The following is a 24414-nucleotide window of genomic DNA, read 5'->3' as shown; positions in this document are numbered from 1 at the left end:
TGGCGTCCGTTACATATTCTGTACGTGCAAACTAATTAGCACAGACATTTCAGACTCTTTGTCATATGTCACAGTACTTACTGCTCCCCCGGCTGTGTGGTCATTGAAATACCTTCATGTTCTATTATCTAAACACACAACAGTTAAGTGATGTCGGCCTCTCTCGTTCACTTTAATTGGATCAGATATCATAACACACGATCTGCTTTTCTCCTTCGCCAATCGTCGGCGCTTTGTTCCACTTCACTGACATAACGGTCCATTCTCACCCCGAGATAGACAGAATGGCCTCATTGAGGATTTTTTTTTTGATGATGCCGAATAAGCCAAATGAATCCCTAGAAGACGAAATTGGCTCTTTGATTGCACGCGTGCGAATGTCAAGAGACGTGTTATAAAGAGAGAGATGCTTACTGTACAAGGCTGAGGAGGACATAAAAGGACCAGGACTAACATAAGACGTTAATAGAAAGTACATTTCATTTGGAGCAGTTCTGATTGATTGTTCTCATTCGTGACGGATAAATGAAGCCTCTGTGAGTGTTTTTGATTGATTGACTGAAACTTGTATTAGTAGATTGCACAGTACAGTACATATTCTGTACAATTGACCACTAAATGGTAACACCCGAATACGTTTTTCAACTTGTTTAAGTCGGGGTCCACGTAAAACAATTCATGTTTGGCACACTCACTAGCTGCGTTGACACTACACTGATACTGTACTGCCTGTACCGACTTTTTCTCCCACAATTCAAACAATTCCACTTATCAAAAATGTTTGGCTCATTCATGACACGTGTCCCACCATATTTTCATTTTCCAAAAATTCCCAAATTTCCAGGAATTCAGCATTTTCCGTAACATTATTTCCTTTCAAAATAAATGGGTCATTTTTAAGCTCATTTCCCACATGTTTCCACCGGTTCAAACATTCCACTCATCCTGCACTTTCACAGCAAATATTTTCTAAGTTCCAATAATTCCCGTTGTTCTCAGAATTCCCACTTTTCAATAGCAATTGTTCCACAATAAAAACATTTTTTCGACTACAACTCCTACATTTTTCTGCCGATTTTAACCAGTCTACTTATTGAGGACATTACATTTTTATGTACAAAAATTTCCCGGATTTCCCACTATTCCGTATCCCTTATCCTCTATTTAAAAAGTGTACCTACATCCGTATTTCCTAACTGATTAAAATAGTTACAAAGTCAAAATGCTCCTTGCTAAAATTAGGGATTTGCATGCTGGGTTTTTTTTCATAAAATTTTGCAGGTATACACCTCATAGTCATGTATTTTGTTACTTTAGGCATGCTAGTGTTAGCTAACTCGCTTTTTTGTTCATTTTCCGTGTATACACCCCAAGTGTCGTATATTTTACCTAATGCATACTAACCGCTCATGCTAATGTTATCTATTAGCTTGCTAGCTATTTTTGCACATTTTGCGAGCATAGGCCTACACCCAAAAGTAGTATATTTTCTTACAGTTAACATGTGTAAACATGACATTTGGTCAAAAAGACCCCACATTTTGTATTTTTTCCTCTTTCTTAGTTCCATTTAGATCGATGATGGAGAAGAAGAAAACTAAAATTATCGAACGTTTTATCGGATGCATTTTTTAAAAAGATATCGATAATCAATCAATCAATCAATTAATGTTTATTTATATAGCCCTAAATCACAAGTGTCTCAAAGGGCTGCACAAGCCACAACGACATCCTCGGTTCGGATCCCACATCAGGGCAAGGAAAAACTCAACCCAGTGGGATGACAATGAGAAACCTTGGAGAGGACCGCAGATGTGGGTGACACCCACCCCACCCCCCCAGGGCGACCAGTGCAATGGACGTCGAGTGGATCTAGCATAATATTGTGAAAGTCCAGTCCATAGTGGATCTAACATAATAGTGAGAGTCCAGTCCATAGTGGGGCCAGCAGGGGACCATCCCGAGCGGAGACAGTTCAGCAGCGCAGAGATGTCCCCACCAATGCACAGGCGTCCACCCCGGGTACCGACTCTGGACAGCCAGCACTTCATCCATGGCCACCGAACCTGTGCCCCCCGCCCCCTCCCTTCCACGAGGGAGAGGGGGGAAGAGCAGAAAAAAAAAGAGACGGCATATCAACTGGTCTAAAAGGGGGGTCTATTTAAAGGCTAGAGTATACAAATGAGTTTTAAGATGGGACTTAAATGCTTCTACTGAGGTAGCATCTCTAACTGTTACCAGGAGGGCATTCCAGAGTACTGGAGCCCGAATAGAAAACGCTCTATAGCCCACAGACTATTTTGGGCTCTGGGAATCACTAATAAGCCGGAGTTCTTTGAACGCAGATTTCTTGCCGGGACATATGGTACAATACAATCGGCAAGATAGGATGGAGCTAGACCGTGTAGTATTTTATACGTAAGTAGTAAAACCTTAACGTCACATCTTAAGTGCACAGGAAGCCAGTGCAGGTGAGCCAGTATAGGCGTAATATGATCAAACTTTCTTGTTCTTGTCAAAAGTCTAGCAGCCGCATTTTGTACCAACTGTAGTCTTTTAATGCTAGACATAGGGAGGCCCGAAAATAATATGTTACCGTAATCGAGACGAAACGTAACGAACGCATGAATAATGATCTCAGCGTCGCTAGTGGACAAAATGGAACGTATTTTAGCGATATTACGGAGATGAAAGAAGGCCGTTTTAGTAACACTCTTAATGTGTGAATCAAACGAGAGAGTTGGGTCGAAGATAATACCCAGATTCTTTACCGAGTCGCCTTGTGTAATTGTTTGGTTGTCAAATGTTAAGGTGGTATTAATAAATAGGTGTCGTGTTTAGCAGGACCGATAATCAGCATTTCCGTGATTACATGTTTATCGCGATATATTTTGATGTTGTTTTATCTTCCAGCCGTATTGTGAAGCTTCCATGACCAATCGGATGTCTTAATTCCTTGTGAAGGGAGAAACTTTGTGTCTTTGTGTGTGTTAGTGAATCAATAAAGCGCTACACAGCCATATTTCATTTTCTAATTGAAGAGCAGGCTGATGCACACAATGGCGACTTGTTGCCGAGGCTCATCTGTGAGGCTGCAGCTGTGTCGTCTTGTTTTATTTCATCACCACAAGCGTGACCGTGCTGATGATGGCGATGTACTGTAAATGTACGTGCTCCTTGTCATTCAAGGCCCTAATGCATTATCACGGGCGTATGAATCGTGGCAGAATTGAAAACTTGACAACCTCCTGTCCATAATTCATAGTTAGATGAACATGTGTTATGCTGTATGAATAACTAACATTTATGTCAGAGCCTTTAGTTGGACTTGTCACTCCCTATTTTTTATATTAAGGGAGCAATTTTCTTCTATCATCTCTTAGTCCAAGATGAGTGTTGAAATACGCTTATTTCAACACTTTCAAATCTCCCAAATAATGCTCATTTAGACCACAGCCCCACAATAATTATGAGTTACTGTAACTACAGACAAAATGCAATCAATCACAATTAAATACTTTAATACTTTGACAGCCCCAATTTTTAGTCAAAATTAAAGTGTTGAAAAATACCAAAATTTTGCAATGTATTGTATCGATATAGCGATGTATCGAAAGAAGTCTGAAAAAGACTCAGGCCGTCTCCCCATGCAAGTCAGAGCTTTTCTTCCTGTCACTCTCAAACACCAGTGACCTGAAAAGTGTCTAAAAAGGTTGGGTGTGTCAGCAAACAGTAGAGGAGGAGTTATGACGTTAATTTTAAAGAGAATGGTCATCAGGCGGTCCAGCTGCTAATATACACTATACTATATACCAGTGGTCCCCAACCTTTTTGGACTTGCGGACCGGTCAACGCTTGAAAATTTGTCCCACGGACTGGGAGGGGGGGTTATGGATTTTTTTTATTTTTTTTTGTCATAAAGAAATACAATCATGGGTGCTTACGGACTGTATACCTGCATACTGTATTGATTTATATATATATATATATATATTTTATTTTTTATTTTTTTTATTTTATTTTTTTTAATGAATTTATTAATCAATCAACAAAACAATACACAACAATACCATACAATTCCAAAACCAAACCCGTCCCAGCAACACTAAGAACTACAATAAACAGCAATTGAGAGCAATTTAGGACACACACACATGACACGGAACAATCCAAATGTAGTGAAACAAAAATGAACATTATCAACAACAGCATCAACATTAATAACAATTTCAAAATAGCAGTGATTAAACATTTTAAATCCCTCATTGATATTATCATTAAAAACTAGAAATGAACAACAGTGTCACAGTGGCTTACACCTGCATCACATCTCATAAGCTTTACAACACACTGTGTCCAATATTTTCCACAAAGATATAATAAGTCATATTTTGGTTCATTTAATAGTTGAAACAAATTTAAATAATGGATCCCATATTCCAATATATGACTCATTATTATCTAAACTTGTATATTTATATTGATATATAATGTATATATTGTGTTTTTTATGACGATTTAATTTAATTTTTATTTTTTTTATTTTTTATTTTTTATTTCTTGTGCGGCCGCGGCCCAGTACCAATCGGTCCACGGACCGGTACCGGGCCGCGGTCCGGTGGTTGGGCACCACTGCTATATACTACTTACATGATGTATACTACTTCGCATTGCAAGCTTTCATCTTAATGATATTGAAAATGAATTATAACCACCAGTCATTGTCACTAAGACGGACATATATGAAATAGATTTGTCTTATATTTATTTTAATATGGTATGCTGTGTGTGTATATATATATATATATATATATATGTATATATATATATATATATATATATATATATATATATATTAACTAATTTAAAAAACTCAACGCATTGGGTTGAGTTTATTCTTGCCCTGATGTGGGATCTGAGCCGAGGATGTCGTTGTGGCTTGTGCCTTTGAGACACTCGTGATTTAGGGCTATATAAGTCAACTTTGATTAATTGATTGATTGCTGTGTGTGTGTGTGTGTGTGTGTGTGTGTGTGTGTGTGTGTGTGTGTGTGTGTGTGTGTGTGTGTGTGTGTGTCTATATATATATATATATATATATATATATATATATATATATATATATATATATATATACATGTATTTATTTAAAAAAATGCCTTTTTAGATATTTTAGTGCATCTTAGTTCTTTTCTTTTTACAATATATGAAATATATGTTTTGCCTGCCAGTGCTGTATCTTTGTTGTCATGACAACATCGTATTGTGAAAATCCAGAAAAACTTAACAGTGTTACTGTATCTTGTGTTCCCCCCTCTACTTCTTCTTCTTCTTCTTCTTCTTCTTCTTCTTCTTCTTTTTCCTTTTTTCTTCTTTTTCTTCCGCTTCTTCTTTTTCCTCCTCTTCTTCATCTTTGTATTCCTCTTCTTCTTCTTCTTCTGCCTTCTTTTCATTCTTTTTTCTTCATCTTCCTATTTTTCTTCTTCCTGTTTTCCTCCTCATTCATCTTTCTTATTATTTGTTTTCCTCTTTTTCTTCTACCTCTACTACTTCTTCTTCTTCTTCTTCCTATTTCTTATCCACATTCATCCTTCTTCCTCTTCTTTCTCTTCTTATTTTTTCTTCTTTTTCTTCTTCCTGTTTTTCTTCCTCTTTCAACCTTCTTCTTCTTTTTCTTCTTCATTTTCTTCTCCTTCCTCTTTTTCTTCTTCTCCTTTTTTTCATCTCCCCGTTTATTCCCTCATTCGTCCTTCTTATTTCCATATCCTCCTCTTCAAACCTCCTTGTTTTTTTCTTTTTTTCTTCTTTCTTCCTCCTTTCTACCTCCAACCTTCTTTTTTCTTCTTCCCTCTTCTTCCTCCGTCTTTCATCTTCCTTCATCATCCTCATGCCTTATTACCTCGTCTTCCTTCGTCTTCCTCTATGCAGAGCGTCCACAACCACCCAGGAAGTTGTCTGTTCCCCAGGATGGCGTTGAAGCGCGGCAGCTTCGCCTCCAGTGGGTGACCGGCAGCTCAGGCTCCTCCCCCCTGAGGTACTTTACCGTGCAGATCAAGGAGCTGCCCGACGGGGACTGGACCACCCATACGGTGGACCTCCCACACAACCAGACTGCATGGACCATTGACAGGTAGGCAATATCTTCCATCACGGCGCCAAGTACAGCAGTACCTTGGCTCTCACTCACTTGCTATACCTTTGGCACTGACGATGACATCATGCTTGTTTACGTCCCTGAGCCACAATCAGACACGTAGAAATGTTTCACATTGTCCTCAACATTGTCCCAGTGTGTTGTTGGTAGACCATCTCAAAACTTGACGCCTTTGAAGTTTCAGTCCTACAGTTCCCACAACCCCACGGGGCCTCTCCTTGTTCCTTATTAACGCACCTCTCTTTAGGCTTGACAAATTCCTCCCTGTAGTCTCTCATGCTCTTTATTATACAAAATTGTCAGCAGAAAGAGCTTGCAGGTGTGACAGCTGGGGGTTAAGTGGAAGACTGACTTCCCCATTGCAGATGAATTACTGTCTGTACTACACATACTGTATATACAGTAGAGATGTCCGATAATATCTGCCTGCCGATATTATCGGCCGATAAGTGCTTTAAAATTTAATATCGGAAATTATCGGTATCAGTTTTTTTTTTAATCGGTATCGGTTTTTCTTTTATTTTTTTTATTAAATCAACATAAAAAACACAAGATACACTTACAATTAGTGCACCAACCCAAAAAACCTCCCTCCCCCATTTACACTCATTCACACAAAATGGTTGTTTCTTTCTGTTAATAATATTCTGGTTCCTACATTATATATCAATATATATCAATACAGTCTGCAAGGGATACAGTCCGTAAGCACACATGATTGTGTGTGCTGCTGGTCCACTAATAGTACTAACCTTTAACAGTTAATTTTACTCATTTTCATTAATTACTAGTTTCTATGTAACTGTTTTTATATTGTTTTACTTTCTTTTTTATTCAAGAAAATGTTTTTAATGTATTTATCTTATTTTATTTTTATAATTTTTTAAAAAAGGACCTTATCTTCACCATACTTGGTTGTCCAAATTAGGCATAATAATGTGTTAATTCCACGACTGTATATATCGGTATCGGTTGATATCGGTATTGGTTGGTATCGGTAATTAAGATTTGGACAATATCGGATATCGGCAAAAAGCCATTATCGGACATCCCTAATATACAGTATTTGAAACTGTACTGCAGCACATGATACCGTTTAGCATTAGCACAATACTCCAACTAGTATGTTTGTGTTGGAAGTGAATGATTTTATTATTAACATTCTTCGCTTATTAATGTACAGAGGAAGACATACAGATGTGATAATGTTAAATTTGTTGAGATTATGATGAATTATAGTAATAATTATTGTAGCTATATTCTGCCATTTAAAACTGGTGTCATTTTTAGTAGTTCCATCCAAAATATTCCTACTTACGGTGCTTTTGTATCTAAACAAAGATGCAATGTGTTGGTTAACTGCTACTGCTAATACTCATCTAAAGACACAGCGCTTTGTTATTATTATTGGTATTACTCTTGTTACTTTTAAGAAAAATAACGTATGCATGTGTTTGTGCAGGCTGAAGCCCTTCACCTCATACAAGCTGCGAATGCTGGCCACCAACGATGTTGGAAGTAGCGTCCTCAGTAAGGAAACGGAGGCGGTCACAACCTTGCAGGATGGTGAGAGGATGTACTTTGACTGTGGCAGCTAATGAGAATTAAAAGAAGATAAATCATGTAACAAATACCATATTTTCTCGACTAATGCCCTAATTAATCACAGGGGGTGTTTAGGGAAACAATAAAAAAGCCTCCTGTTTCACACCTTGTGAACAAAACGTAGTAGGTGGCTGTAATTACCTTTTAATGCGTTAATAATATATATTTTTTTATTGTTACGGCCTAAATTCTCAGAAGCTTTTATTTTGGTTCGAATTTGTATCTACATTGAAAATAATATTTTTGTATGTTAGAAATAAATTAATGAAATTAAATAAAAAATAATTAATATCAAAACAAAAGTACTTACTTATTAACAAGCCTTACTTAATGAAATCCCCCAGGCCACTGTATGAGAGAATATTGGAATTGTGAAAATAACTGTACAAGTAGAGATGGGCACCAAACTTGGTACTCTTTTGGCACCTATCGTATCCCGCTGGTACTACCAGGCACCGATTTACTTAAAATTCAGTACTTGGGATGCTCATGAGGTCACTCCGGTTGATGACTCAACACCAGCTCTTTGCACTTAGGCACTTGGCTATCACTCCAGCAACACTGAGAGCGGACTCGGCCGAACTACCTCTCGGTAATGCTGCAATTTACAATCCCAACAAAGAAATTGACTCAAAAAAAAAACGCTTCAGCGTGAGTTAAGACAGGCTACGCTTTTTAACAAATGCGCTAGCTTAATGCTAAAATACATTGGCTTTGCTATTGACATGCTACTGAAAAGCATTAGTGATTTTAAATTTTAAATTTAAACACCTTCAATTGTTTTAAGAAGAACTACAATTAAGATGCATGTTACAATCAAACAGCTGGTGTGTAATAAGTGCACCACTTACAGTAATAACACTTTTTAGGGCGAAACAAAAAACAAAACAATACACCGTAATCTATACATAATCTCAGGTCTTGGACTTGCAACTGCAATTGCAACTTAATGTCATACTTGCAAATGATGCTCAGAAATATGACGATAAAACAAGATATAACAACAGGACAACAATTATCATAATCAGCTCATCTTTGAATGATGCAATTGAAAATTAGATGTTATTACCAAAAACAATTCATATTTATTAACACACACAAATTGGTACTCTTGAGTACTTGCATACCTGTATCGATTCATCGATACCATATCTGTTCCAATGTGAACGGTACCCAACCCTAAGTACAAGTACTAATTGTGTTTGTTTACCTTTGTTTACCCTCCTCCCTCTGTTTGTGTACCAGTTCCTGTCGGGCCTCCTGAGATCCTCTCCGTCAAGCCGTCAACCACGACCTCCGTGCTGGTGCAGTGGAAGGTAAGCGGCCATTATCTGACCCCAGAGATGCTTCTGGCATGTACACATTTTAAGTACCGTCCAAACACAGGTTAATAATTCACTGAGGTGCTAAAAGCCCTAGAGGAATCTTTCCCCGCGTGTGTTTAATGCATTATTTATGAAAGCAGGAAATGTTGGAATGAAGTGATGATTGGAAGGATGGACAAAAAGGACAATGTAGAAAAGACCAGAGAGTTTATACTCTTCTTCTCTCCTCGCTTTATGAAAACAAAGTCATTTCCTCATCTTTTCCTCCTCACACCGTCCGTCCCCTTTAAAGTTGAGAAGACAGCAGTCCTGGAAAATGTACTTGTTAAGAAGCAAAGCACTTACAATACTTTGCATTGTCCCCAGCCTCCGAGCGAGGACAGCGTCAACGGGGTGTTGACGGGATATCGGCTGTATTACCGAGAACTCCCGGCAAACACGTCTTCCTCTGCTGAAACGGGCCAGACAAGCGCAACCAGCTCAAGTGCCCTCATGACAAGTAGGTGAACGTCGCCGTTTGCAACGCATTTGCCTCTTGAAGCTGAGATACAGTCCGATAGAAAATATGCAAGTTCGCGAAAAAAGTAAAGATCTACATGTTTGTATTTGTTTATCACTCCTATTGTTTTGTTAAACAGGCAACATAAGACAGAATTTGCATCATGGCTGCATACTAAAATATACATAACCATACTCACTACAACGTGAGAATACCTTTCTAGTATGTTCTTTGCACACATAAAGTAAAGATTTGCATTGTCTATCGTGGGCTTTAGTGTCAAAGAGGCTGTTTAAACAAGTGTCTGATGTCCCGTTTTCCTGTCAGACCCCTTTTGTTGCATGGCATTATAATAATCGCTCCATGAATTGACTGACTTGCTCATGTATCTTCCTCCTCCAAAGCCAAGAGCACCTTCAAGACGGTCAGCAGCGCTTCACTGACAGAGTTTGAGTTGACTCGTAAGTCACAAAGATTTTCTTTTTTTTACTTTTAGGCCTTAGCTTGACGTTCTTTTCAGTTGACAATCATACAGCAGTTGCAGTGGAACCTCGAAAGACAAAATCAAAATCCAACACAAATAATGTTAACAGAAATAATCTGTCACAGTGTCAAACTGTCGCCAACAGAGAAAGCTGCCGATGATCCTCTAACAGTTTCATTTGCATGTCGTGGATATCTAAATAATACCTTAATTAAAGCAGAACTGCATTTCTGGGAAATTGTGCCTATCATTCACAATCCTTATGTGAGACAAGCACATGTTTTTGTTTTTTTATTAATTCTAACTCGTCAATAAACGTTGGCTAAAGTCAGCTGACAATGGAGGTAATGGTGTTCGCTCTATTCTGCCTAAAAAGCGCTCTAAAAACATCCCAACACCTGCATCAACTTTTATATACATGCTGTAAGTATATACAGTACATACAGTAATGTAGTAACAGGCACATTCATAATAACATGTCATATTAACGTATTTTTCTCATTTTAAGCAAACAGCTGTAATAATTTTACAGACGCTTGCTATTTTGTTCAACAACAACTAGAACTACTAATCATGCAGACTACATCGACTACTTTGGGACAAATTATAAACCAAAACCTGAATATACGGAGGATGAGCTACAAGTTTTAGAAGCTGAGTGATACGCAGATCCAGCAAGTAGCAGTATTGCTTAGTGCTAAACAAGAAATACAAACTGGGAACATGATAAAACAATCACTTACTGTACAATGTCTGCTCTCATTGGAATGCCGACTGTTGGGATGTTTATATATACTTGTTTAGATGAAGAATTATTCATAATCCTTACACAGGTTAAAAACAAAAAGGTGGCTGGAAACTAGCGTGTTTTCGCGTCTTTTTAGCAAAGTATTCGGGTTTAAGCATAATGTCAATGTTGACCAATTTCTGGGTTTATGTCCGCAACCTTTTATTGTACAGGTGAGAGGCATGATTCATAATCTAGAATTAACTTTCACCAGCTCATTGGGGATGCAGCAGCTCACTGGCGCATAAGCTAGTTAGCGCTGAATGAGATTAAGAAGAAGAGTAAGAAAACAAGATAACAACTGGACAGCATAGTTATCATGATCAACTCAGTGTTTAACTGAGCTATTAACAAATATTTACAAATGAACAGTTGGTACTGCAGCCTGATAAACAGAAAGTAGCTCCACGAGATGGTCACGTGACCTGTATCCAAGCATGGTGTGCTTCCCACAATCAGACAATAACGTGTGTGATGACATCACAGCCAGCATCTACTCTCGTGTGATGTCTAAAACTGCTTTCAACAAAACAAGACAGAATAAGTGGTGCTTCCTCTGGAACTGAACAAAAAACCTTGAGGTACACTAAGCTGTAGTTCTGTTCGACCTTAGAGGTGGATTCTTCCCAAAAATGTTGTTTCAGATTTTTTGCTTGTTTGTCACCGAATTTTTCTTTTCACAGAACTGAAGAAGTTCACGCATTACCAAATCGTCATGACGAGCCACAACATCATCGGCGAGAGTCCACCCTCCAATGCTGTGGAGGTGTCCGTCGGAGAGGCAGGCAAGTGAAACGCAGCAAACTGCTTCCGCAAATCATGTTTATGACACGTGTGAGAGAGCAGCTTTTGTTTAGTAAAGTGCTTGGTTAGTCTCCTCTCTCAGTGGGCTTTGTTAGCTTTCACTTGCAGTGCAACATTTGGTCAAAACACAGAGACTGTTGCTCATATTACATCAGTTGCATGAGGTATTACCATCCTTCCACCGATTTGTTCCCTGTATACGTGATTTATATTTCTTCCTCCGCATTAAATTTCCAGTACCTCCATGGAAACGGCTCTTTTGCAGAGTGCTTGAATTACAGTTTTTCCCGAGTGCTTGAATTACAGTTTTTTTTCACTCCTAATTTGACCCTACAACCATAAAAGTATATTACATCACAATGTATATGGCAGCATATTAAGCTTGTTTTCATATAAGCGCTGTACTGTATAGCACACTACCAAGAATTGCACTTTATGGTGTAACATCGATTTTGAAACTATTTTTTCCTCAGGAAATATTAGAAATAATATGTTTAAACTGTCATTGTCATAAAAGCTTTATTAACAATATAAGGCCATTTCACCAAATCAGTGTCATTTCCTTGTAACACTCTCAAAATAATAGCATGATATAGGGCTGGGCAATAAGGCTGGAAACTGTATCACGATACAAGTTTTTTATATTGATCGATATCGATATTTATTGTTATTTTTTTATGACCTATGAAAAAAATTGACCTTGAGAAAGAAATAATTAAATGTTAATATTTTCATTTAGAATGTAACCTTCCTCTGATTATACTCCCCTCGGCTATCAAGGCAGAAAAGGAAGGAAATGTCAACACAAGCATGGAAAACACTCAATGTAAACAAGATTGTAAAATCACAATAAACACTTAATAACCTCTTTAAATTAAGAAATGCTTAGTAAAGTGTAATACAAAAACTGCAAAGTGTGAAAATGTAAACAAAGAGAAACTTGAGAAGAAGCAGGTTTACTGCCAGGAAGTTATGTGATCTGTGTAACATTTAATTTGGTCTGTTATTCATATTTAGGTATGAAAATTAATATATGTTATGTCGTAATTTTTATGTAAATATTATTGGACCGATTTATTGTTTTGAAGTGGCACATTTGTTATATTCTGTTATTTATTTTAGTTTTACAGTCCTGCCCTGTTGTTTCCGTTCGGAAGCGACATGGGTTGAAAAGAAAAGATGAGCGCATTATGAAGCGTAAAATACCACAACGGAGACCCCGGACTGTTGAACAACTCAAGCTGTACATCAAGCAAGAATGGGAAAGAATTCCACCTGAAAAGCTTTAAAAAATTGCTCTCCTCAGTTCCCAAACGTTTAAAAGGAAAGGCTATGTAACACAGTGGTAAAAATGCCCCTGTGCCAACTTTTTTGCAATGTGTTGCTGCCATTAAATTCTAAGTTAATGATTATTTCAAAAAAAAAAATTATGTTTCTCAGTTCGAACATTAAATATCTTGTCTTTGCAGTCTGTTCAATGGAATATAAGTTGAAAAGGATTTGCAAATCATTGTATTCTGTTTTTATTTACGAATTACACAACGTGCCAACTTCACTGGTTTTGAATTTTGTATAACAAAATACCATCCAACAAATAATTTAGGTTAGAGGAGTTGCTAAAATATTGATTATACAGAAAAATAAACCAACAAACATTCCTGTGTGCTGCAAAGGATCAGAATGATGCAGCTTCATGTGAACCATGTGACTTGTGGAATATTCCATTAGTGTGAGCGTAACGGGACTGGGTGAAAACACAGCCAGTGAGGACACAACTAAAGTGTTAGACTATGTTTAGGATGAGGAGTAAAACATATATAACATTTCTGAAGTATTTAAATGACTATATTTCATGGTAAATTCTGATTTTAGGAAGCAGAGACAAGAAACAATGCTATTCAAGTGTTTAAGGTGGTTTGAACTTCTTACATGCAATGAGAGTTAGTGCAAGGGGCCTATAGGCAACGTTCTGAGTAACATTTGAGCCTTATGAAGTGTATAAAGAGGAGCTATAAACTGTATATTAACTGGTACAAGTCTCACCCTGGGGCTGAACCCTTTGACTGCACCGTGACCACACATGCATGATGAGCCGTGCTCTTGCAGCACAGACAGAAAAGGCCATATCTCCACATTTCATCATCACCCTGCAGGCCTACTTATCCTCACCTCGCGTTCCACACTCTGTGATATGTGTGGCCTTCTCAACCCGACAAAAAAAAAAAAGCACAACTGTTCCTGAATGAAAATGCATCCTGGTGTGAGATTGTGAGAGAATTGCCAGAATTCTAAGGTACTTTAGTCTGTGGTGAGAGGCAATCATGAGTTGATACATGGGGAAGGTACACTTTTCCCAATGTGTGCTTTTTTTTCTGTACTTTATGCTTTGCGACATTTTGGCTCAACTGCTCTCTTTTTTGCCCCCAGCCAATCCATTCACAACCATCCTTCAATCCCTCCACAATATCATCATATTTATTTATTGCTAGCTCACTGACCACGCTGCCAATAACGAACACGGTAGATCAGTCCTTGAGTTTTATAGTTATAACATTGCAACATAAAAACAATAGCAGCTCCTCCAACAGCTTCATACTTGAACTAAAGTGGGGAATGGGGCATGACTCAAAATAGAGAGCACCTTCCAATACAATCTTTTTGCGATATTTTGTAACAATGACTACGGAAGTGAAGCGATAGTCAGCATAAAATGGAACCTCTAAAAAACGATGTATTTATAAACTTTAAATGGATGTTGTTCGGTGGGGGATACAAAGATAAATGACTTAAAGAGTTGCTTTACTTACTCCGCCATCCCGGAGAATCGCCCTTGATGCCTTTTTAAGTGCTTATGCATTGCAGTGGTGCTGCTGGGAAAAATATTTTCTAATTTGGACAACATGTTGTTTGTGTTTTTCTATGAATATGAGACTGAACTATGACCTTTTTTTAACCTCAAATGGTTCGTTTAGGGGTTTTATGCTGCCAATTCCGGTACGATCATCCATAAGCGAGATGAGCCGATGCAATATATACTGTGAAAATATGTAAAAATATGTTATCTGACAACAGAACTTTCCTCCAGAATGTCTTATCTTTGTCCATGTGATGCCAGATGAAACAAAAATTGAGCTGTTTGGCCACAATACCCAGCAATATGTTTGGAGGAGAAAAGGTGAGGCCTTTAACCCAGGAACACCATTCCCACCGTCAAGCATGGTGGTGGTAGTATTATGCTCTGGGCCTGTTTTGCTGCCAATGGAACTGGTGCTTTAAATGGGACAATGAAAAAGGAGGATTACCTCTAAATTCTTCAGGACAACCTAAAATCATCAGCCCGGAGGTTGGGTCTTGGGCGCAGTTGGGTGTTCCAACAGGACAATGACCCCAAACACACGTCAAAAGTGGTAAAGGAATGGCTAAATCAGGCTAGAATTAAGGTTTTAGAATGGCCTTTCCAAACTCCTGACTTAAACGTGTGGACAATGCTGAAGAAACAAGTCCATGTCAGAAAACCAACACATTTAGCTTAACTGCACCAATTTGGTCAAGAGGAGTGGTCATGCCAGCTTGTGGATGGCTACCAAAAGCGCCTTATTGCAGTGAAACTTGCCAAGGGACATGTAACCAAATATTAACATTGCTGTATGTATACTTTTGACCCAGCAGATTTGGTCACATTTTCAGTAGACCCATAATAAATTCATAAAAGAACCAAACATCATGAATGTTTTTTTGTGACCAACAAGTATGTGCTTCTATCACTCCACCACAAAAAAATAAGAGTTGTAGAAATGATTGGAAACTCAAGACAGCCATGACATTATGTTAAGTTAAAGTTAAAGTACCAGTGATTGTCACACACACACTAGGTGTGGTGAAATTGTTCTCTGCATTTGACCCATCACCCTTGATCACCCCCTGAGAGGTGAAGGGAGCAGTGAGCAGCAGCGGTGGCCGCGCCCAGGAATAATTTTTGGTGATTTAACCCCCAATTCCAACCCTTGATGCTGAGTGCCAAGTCCCATTTTTATAGTCTTTGGTATGACTCGGCCGGGGTTTGAACTCACATCCTACCGATCTCAGGGCGGACACTAGGCCACTGAGTAGGTTCTTTACAAGTGTATGTAAACTTTTGATCGCAACTGTATATATATATATATATATATATATATATATATATATATATATATATATATATATATATATATATATATATATATATATATATATATATATATATATATATATATGGAAATATTTCTATGTGTATATACATTACATAGTCAATTTTAGTTTAATGAAGCACTTACTGCCACTAATACTGCCTGTGTCTTGTCTTCTTTTTCTGTCAGTCTGGGCTCTGGCGTAGTTGCACATGGCTCATTGGCGTGCAGGTTTTTGGGGGGCGTACCAAGCCAACCGGGGGCACGATAATCAGAAATGCCAAACTACCTCCCGGCACGCTCATCTTTTACTTTATTGTGGGTACAAAAAAGCAAGGCCAAATGAGCAACCACATGTTAAAACACAAGCCCCCAAATCCCCAACCTGCAACTCATAAAATTTGCTTCTAGCGACATTGAAAAAAAAATAAAATAAAAAGCCCAGAGTTGGAAGGTACTTAATGTTGACATATTTACGCCATTGATAAACGGGTGGGAATCGGACCAAAGCTTATGAAGCCATCATCGTATTGGGACCAGAGAGACTAAAAATCTTCCATTTTGTATTGTTTTCCAGCTCCATCAGTGGCCCCCCAGTCTATCAGAGTGTCAGCTGCATCGCCCTCTTGCCTGGAAGTGAGCTGGGACACGCCCCCTTTGGAGACCCAGAATGGACTCCTCCAAGGATATAAGGTGAAGCGCACGCACAGACACACACACACACTCATACTCGTATTTGTTACCTTCTTGAGACCTTAGAAAAATGCCTACCTCTTTATGACCGCCCTTTCTAGATATATAAAGATTTGTATTTACAACATTAATAATACATACAAACTATGCAAATATAAAAAGGCAAGCCTTTAGTAAAAAAAATGTTATTAGTTTTTGTTTGTAATTGGTTTTTAATAGGGATGTCCGATAATGGCTTTTTGCCGATATTCGGATATTGTCCTACTCTTAATTACCGATACCGATATCAACCGATACCGATATATACAGTCGTGGAATTAACACATTATTATGCCTAATTTGGACAACCAGGTATGGTGAAGATAAGGTCCTTTTTTTTTTAATTAATAAAATACGATAAATAAATTAAAAACATTTTCTTGAATAAAAAAGAAAGTAAAACAATATAAAAACAGTTACATAGAAACTAGAAATTAATGAAAATGAGTAAAATTAACTGTTAAAGGTTAGTACTATTAGTGGACCAGCAGCACACACAATCATGTGTGCTTACGGACTGTATCCCTTGCAGACTGTATTGATCTATATTGATATATAATGTAGGAACCAGAAATATTAATAACAGAAAGAAACAACCCTTTTGTGTGAATGAGTGTAAATGGGGTAGGGAGGTTTTTTGGCTTAGTGTAGTAATTGTAAGTGTATCTTGTGTTTTTTGTGTTGATTTAATAAAAAAATAAAAACCCGATACCGATAATAAAAAACCGATACCGAAATTTTCCAATATTACATTGTAAAGCATTTATCTGTAGTTTTTAATCTTCATTATTTATTTCATTATTACAGTATGTTTCTATATACATAATTATTTTGTTTTTTTAATCAATTGTGGCCAAAGGGGGCACATTTCAATTTCTTTTACACACTATTTATTACATATGTTGGCCAGTGGGGGAGCACTTAAAATGTTTACGCACACTTGTTATTTCATATGTTGACCAGAGGGGGAGCACTTTTAAAACCTACACACAGTCAATTTGAAAAATCCCTCCTTTTTGAGACCACCCTCATTTTGATAGATTTCACCACCAGGGGTGCAAATGATATCTCTATTTTTTGTTTCTTGTAATGTGCTTAGAGGCCTACTGAAACCCACTACTACCGACCACGCAGTCTGATAGTTTATATATTAATGATGAAATCTTAACATTGCAACACATGCCAATACGGCCGGGTTAACTTATAAAGTGCAATTTTAAACTTCCCGGGAAACTTCCGCTTGAAAACGTCGCGGTATGATGACGTATGCGCGTGACGTCACGAGGTCAAGGGAAGTGTTTGGACCCAATTCAAATACATCTGTTTTCTTCGACAAAATTCCACAGTATTCTGGACATCTGTGTTGGTGAATCTTTTGCAATTTGTTTAATGGACAATGGAGACTGCAAAGAAGAAAGTTGTAGGTGGGATCGGTGTATTAGCGGCTGGCTGTAGCAACACCAACACCAGGAGGTTGTGTTGTGTTTTGAGCAGGATAGCAGACGCACCACGGTGAGTACAGCTTTGGCTTCCAAACATTTGATCGCTTGCCCGTACGTGCGTGTCGATATGTGCATGTCACGTACGTAACTTTGGGGAAATATATGTTTCTTGCCGACTCTGATGGCGGCCGGGGTGTCGTCAAAAGCGTACAACGCCCGCCGCCGCCGCCGCATCTAAGTTAGCTTCTATTTTTTTAGCTTCGCCAAGCTGAAAATTATTAACCGTGTATTTACATGTTCATGGTTTAATAATATTGTTGATCTTCTGTCTATCCTTCCAGTCAGGATTTTTTTTTTATTTAGTTTCTATCTGCATTTGAGACTGATGCTATCACGTTAGCTCCGTAGCTAACTTAGCTTCTATTTTTTTAGCTTCGCCAAGTTGAAAATTATTAACCGTGTATTTACATGTTCATGGTTTAAATTGTTGATCTTCTATCTATCCTTCCAGTCAGAGTTTTTTTTAATTTAGTTTCTATCTGCATTTGAGACTGATGCTATCACGTTAGCTCCGTAGCTAACTTAGCTTCTATTTTTTTAGCTTCGCCAAGCTGAAAATTATTAATCGTGTATTTACATGTTCATGGTTTAATAGTATTGTTGATCTTCTGTCTATCCTTCCAGTCAGGGTTTTTTTAAAATTTTGTTTCTATCTGCATTTGAGCCTGCTATCACGTTAGCTCTGTAGCTAACTTAGCTTCTATTTTTTTAGCTTCGCCAAGCTGAAAATTATTAACCTTGTATTTACATGTTCATGGTTCAATAGTATTGTTGATCTTCTGTCTATCCTTCCAGTCAGGTTTTTTTTTTATTTAGTTTCTATCTGCATTTGAGACTGATGCTACCACGTTAGCTCCGTAGCTAACTTAGCTTCTATTTTTTTAGCTTCGCCAAGCTGAAAATTATTAACCGTGTATTTACATGTTCATGGTTTAATAGTATTGTTGATCTTCTGTCTATCCTTCCAGTCAGGGTTTTTTTAAATTTTGCTTCTATCTGCATTTGAGCCTGCTATCACGTTAGCTCTGTAGCTAACTTAGCTTCTATTTTTTTAGCTTCGCAAAGCTGAAAATTATTAACCGTGTATTTACATGTTCAGTCACTGTGAATGTCCATTTCGCGTTCTCGACTCTCATTTTCAAGAGGATATAGTATCTGAGGTGGTTTAAAATACAAATCTGTGATCCACAATAGAAAAAGGAGAGAGTGTGGAATCCAATGAGCCAGCTTGTACCTAAGTTACGGTCAGAGCGAAAAAAGATACACCCCGCACTACACTGTAGTCCTTCACTCTAAAGTTCTTCATCCACGAATCTTTCATCTTCGCCAAATTAATGGGGTAATCGTCGCTTTCTCGGTCCGAATGTCTCTCGCTCCATTGTAAACAAAGCGGAATTGTGAGGAATCCTTTGTCTTGTGACGTCACGCTACTTCCGGTAGGGGCAAGGGTTGTTTTTATCAGATACCAAAAGTTGCGATCTTTATCGTCGTTGTTCTATACTAAATCCTTTCAGCAAAAATATGGTAATATCGCGAAATGATCAAGTATGACACATAGAATGGATCTGCTATTCCCGTTTAAATAAAAACATTTCATTTCAGTAGGCCTTTAAGGCCGATGACAAACGAGTCACGGACCACAGATGGCCCCTGTGCCGCACTTTGGGCAACCCAGCTGTAGAAATTAACTTTTAATGACCACTATAGTCTTAGTATCGTAGTTTATTTGTTCATCCTTTGGTCACATATGGGACACGGGTTGACTTATGTCAGCACCGAAAGTCGTAAAATCAGCTGTTCACCTGGCGGGTTTTTTCGGGGTTGAATAGGGAAGTCCTTCTTTAGTTGCCGTCTTGTTTTATCATACATTGCTGCCTTTGCACCTGTCAATGTTTACTTTTGTATGCACATTAAATCAACAAAAAATCCTGACTTTGGAGCAATGTTCACAGACTATAGTGTTTGGCTCTCTATTAGATGCAATGGTTTTTCGTATTGGGACCATGATTTCAGTCCTAACTTGTTCACCGTTCCTCATATGGAAGGTACTCTTTCTTATTGATGTCTTAAGAAGGGTAGCCATACAATAACACACACACAGCAGTTACGATATTTGCACATGGCATTGCTTCGTGTGGCTGTCGCTCTGCTGCACCTTCAAGTGTCCTGCAGAAGGGGAAGAGAATTAAGTTAGAAGAAGACCCCAGATAGACTTTAATGGTTTCCGTATCACTACTCAACCCGCCGTCTTTGCTCATCGTACTTCAAACACAAGGTTATCTGTCCCGCTTTAGACTCATTGATTTCTTGCAGGAGAGCAGAGGTGGAATAGAGAAGAAAGAAGGGAACGTAATATTTGCAGAGTGAAGGAATGAGACGAGCACGTTGTCCCCGTAGAATCCTGATTAGACCAGAGGATCAGGGAATACATTTAGAGTGCCAGAGACGGACGGACGTAGGAAGGAGGTTAAGCAGATTAGGAAGCGAGACGTAGAGCAAAGGATGAATGTTTAATGAATTTATTGCTGTGGATTTGTGCTAATAGTCTCTCGGACCGCAGGTAGCACACATGCTGCGTTTCTTTATCGGTGTGTTTTTTTAGTGAAACTAACTGCAATGCCCAGGTGGTCTTGTTAAACATGTTGATGGAAAAGGTAATACCACTTCAGCTCGCAGGTGAGAAATCCTTCACTAAATGCCAACAACATGATTTGCTCATCAACAAAGACGTCATTAGAACAAATCAATGTTTTTTTTTTCCAACCATGACAAAGCATTGAAACTGATTTAGAATTGAAAATTGGTTAGTAATTGTTTGTTATTACTGTTATTATCTTCTTTTGCCGATTGGCTGGGACAAAGAATAAGGTTTCTAGTGTTTTGGTTTCTTGGAAAATAAAGGGGCCGTAATGCCATCAACACAACAATTTAGCTACTGCTAACTGTTTTTACTAAAAAGGGTAGTCGAAAAATATACAGTATTTTCTGGAATATAGAGCGCAATGGTATATTAGCCACACCCACTACATTTTAGAAGAAAAACAATATTTTTCATTCATTAGCTGGACTATAAGCTGCTGATCTATACATTGTGAAATTATTTATTTACACAGTCATATTTTGTAAATGTTTATTTACGTACCTTAATTGTCTCCAAACGGTGCCTGTAACACGGCAGTAAAACGGCTGATCAAAAAAAAAAAAAAAGTCATTGTCATGGATCCACAAGCTGCGGAAGCCAGCTCTCCAATCAGCTATACAGCAACGAAACTGAAACAATATACAAAAATAATGCCATTATAAGTTAATAATACTAACACAGACTCTCGTAAAAAAAGTTAACATATTAGCTAATGCTAACGACGTTAGCTTCATTACATTATGATAGCATGTACAAATAAGCATGAAAACACTCCTACAGACACCTTTATGGCTTCATTGTAGAACTTTTGAACTTCGCTTGGAGTGATGAAGAATTCATACAAGTCAAAACCCTACGGATAACTAGAAGATGGAACGGCACCTGTACTTCCGGTTTAAAGCACTAAAACCAAAGGAAATGGTAAATGATGGGTTATACTTGTATAGAGCTTTTCTACCTTCAAGGTACTCAAAGCATTCACACACTGATGGCAGGAGCTGCCATGCAAGGCCCTAACCACGACCCATCAGGAGCAAGGGTGAAGTGTCTTGCTCAAGGACACAACGGACATGACAAAGATGGTAGAAGGTGGGGATTGAACCAGGAACCCTCAGGTTGCTGGCACGGCCACTCTCCCAACAGCGCCACGCCGTCCTCAATGTAGACGTTTACCCCGCAGTGAGCGAACCCGTCCAAAAGTTGGCGCCATAGCACAAACAATAACACACTTCTTCAATGTCTCTGCTTGTGTTCTATGAAAACGTATTTGTTGAACACAAAACATTGTGGCCGTCAGCGATAAAAAATCCATAAATTAGCTGCACTGTTTTATAAGCCGCGGGGTTCAAAGCGTAGGAAAAAAGTTATAAAGCTTACTGTCCAGAATTTACTGAAATAATGTTATAGTAATAATAATAACAATGATAACAATACACTGCTGTTTGATAACACAGTAACAATTTACACCTAACATCCAGAGTGGTGTCGCCTATTTTTTGGATTAAATAAAATATATATTCTACATACAGTCGTCTCTTGCCACGTCTCGCTTTGAAGTTTGCGGCTTCGTTTAATCGCTGATGTTTCTTTTCGTATATTCCACAAATTGTTAGCCTCAATTAAGCATTTCTGTTCATAAAAATGGCTAAATAAACAAAGAATATCAATACTGCAGTAGTATTGTCAACTAGATGAGACCCAACCAATCAGAGTGAGCTGTTCGGCATCGTCACCACTGATTGGCTCAGCCTCAGACAGCATTACCATGTTAAATAAATGAGTGTAAAGGTGACTACGTGGGTGTTAGTTCATGTCTAGAGGGTTCTCATAATATAAAAAAATATATATTCAAAAGGCAGTGAACGGATTTTTATGCTCTAGGTATGACAATATTTTGTTCATAATTATTATTTCTACTCAGGGGACTTTCATTTATGGCGGACAGGCCTGGAACCAATTTACAGCGATACACAAGGGATTACTGTATATTAGAGTTGTATAATCATATATTAATAATATAAATAAATATTTATTATATTATTTAATTTATATATATATATATATATATTTACATATATAACTATATTCTTAATATTATATCTCTATATATTGGTATTGTATTAAAACGATAATGGTACGCAAGCTTTATCTAGTGGTACGCTATGGAATCACTTGATTAAAGTACAATATTTTATTTTCTTATATTCACCATGGAGTAAATAAATGATGGGTTCTCAGATCTCACTAAAAAGTGCTATATAAAATCTAATCCATTGTTATTATTATTATTATTATTGTTATCATAAGAGGTGTCCCTGTATTCTATTTGAAAACATTTATAAAAAACAGAATGCAACATTTTACTGTGTTATTATTGCAAATGTGTTGATGGTTAAGTTCATTGTTGGATCGCCCTCAAACTTATAAGACCCTCGCTACTCGGAGACTTGTGGTACAGTGCTGCCCTCAAGTGCTTCTCCTAAGGGGCTACCTCCATGTTTGCAAATGCACTGTAGCTTTAATAGCATGCACTTCTCCGGTCGAACACACATTTGGTTCCTTTACAATACAAGTCACGTTTGTGCTGTATCAAAAGTGCTTGTGCATTGCACAATGAGAAACACATTAGCGTCTCTGCAACTCTTTGTTGTTAACACACAACACCGTGTGATGTTCATTATGATGACCCACCATGTCTTGGTGACACGTTTACAAAACTGTTCCTCTACCATACATTGATTCTTCTTGCTGTGTATTTTGTAGTGCAGGGAAAGTTCCTGAGGCCAAACGCAACACACACTGGTTTGTTCAGATTGTAATACAACTGTTCTTATAGCAATAATAAGAACCGAAATCATCTGTCCCAGAGTCAAACTGTCGCCATCATAAAACCTTAATTGAAAAGTACATTCTTGTCTGCTTCGCGATCCGTGGGGGGCCTGTTTTGCGTTAAAAGTCAATAAATAAATAGGCGATACATATGAAATTTTAACGCACACGTATTCGTAGCCCCTTCCTGGTCCGTCACTGATATGAATGCAATGGCACGTTTTGAACTAATACGGTACCAATTCCCGGTACCTGGGAATCGAAACCGATAATTTTTGGTACTTTTGTTTGCGTGCAAATGTGTTAATAAATGTTACCTGATTATTTTTTTTTTAATCTAATTTTTTTAATATATTTAGCATTTAACACTGAACTGTGCTGTCCAGTTGTTATTCTGTTTTCTTACAAGTTTGTGTCTCATTTGCAAGTACTGTACTGTACTGTGTTATATAGTAGACTTTGCATGCAGTTGCAATTCCAAGACATTAGATGGGGCTGAGTGTATAGATACGGCCTGTTGCCTTAGCCAGGGAGTAGTCTTTGCCATTAAGTTGAATGTGCCAGTCATGTCTTTTGTTGCGCCCGACTTAGTGTTTATAATGTAAATACTGTATTTATTACACACCAGCTATTTAATTGAAACATACACTTTAGTTGTAGTTTCATTACCAAATTTGGAGGTGTTTGAATTGCCATGTAAAATCGCTAAAGCTAATCAGTAGCAAATCCAATGGAAAATATCATCTTCAAAAGTGGAGCCTCACTGTACTTTTGGGTGCCTTTTTCTTACTTTGTTGGCATGAAAAATTGTAACATTACTTAGAGGCAGTCCGGCCGAGTCCGCTCTGAATGCGTGACTGCTTGTTTCCCCGCCAAATGCTTGAGC

The 24414-nt window shown here is 37.9% G+C and overlaps 1 protein-coding gene across 3 annotated transcripts in view; it reads left to right on the top strand.

The window, feature by feature from the left end:
- LOC133634106 (protein sidekick-1-like) overlaps positions 1-24414 on the top strand; it is a 962694-nt gene that overhangs the window by 917093 nt on the left and 21187 nt on the right. For all 3 annotated transcript variants that reach the window (XM_062027111.1, XM_062027112.1, XM_062027113.1), the window contains 7 exons: positions 5929-6130; positions 7617-7720; positions 9005-9075; positions 9451-9583; positions 9988-10044; positions 11538-11639; positions 16402-16517. In XM_062027111.1, coding sequence (XP_061883095.1) covers positions 5929-6130; positions 7617-7720; positions 9005-9075; positions 9451-9583; positions 9988-10044; positions 11538-11639; positions 16402-16517 — 785 coding nt within the window. The remainder of the gene's footprint in view (positions 1-5928; positions 6131-7616; positions 7721-9004; positions 9076-9450; positions 9584-9987; positions 10045-11537; positions 11640-16401; positions 16518-24414) is intronic.

The sequence above is a fragment of the Entelurus aequoreus genome, linkage group LG18 (genome assembly GCF_033978785.1).
Source record: "Entelurus aequoreus isolate RoL-2023_Sb linkage group LG18, RoL_Eaeq_v1.1, whole genome shotgun sequence".
NCBI classification, from domain to species: domain Eukaryota; kingdom Metazoa; phylum Chordata; class Actinopteri; order Syngnathiformes; family Syngnathidae; genus Entelurus; species Entelurus aequoreus.
The sequence above is the reverse complement of the archived record's forward strand: the minus strand, read 5'-3'. Positions and strand labels throughout refer to the sequence as shown.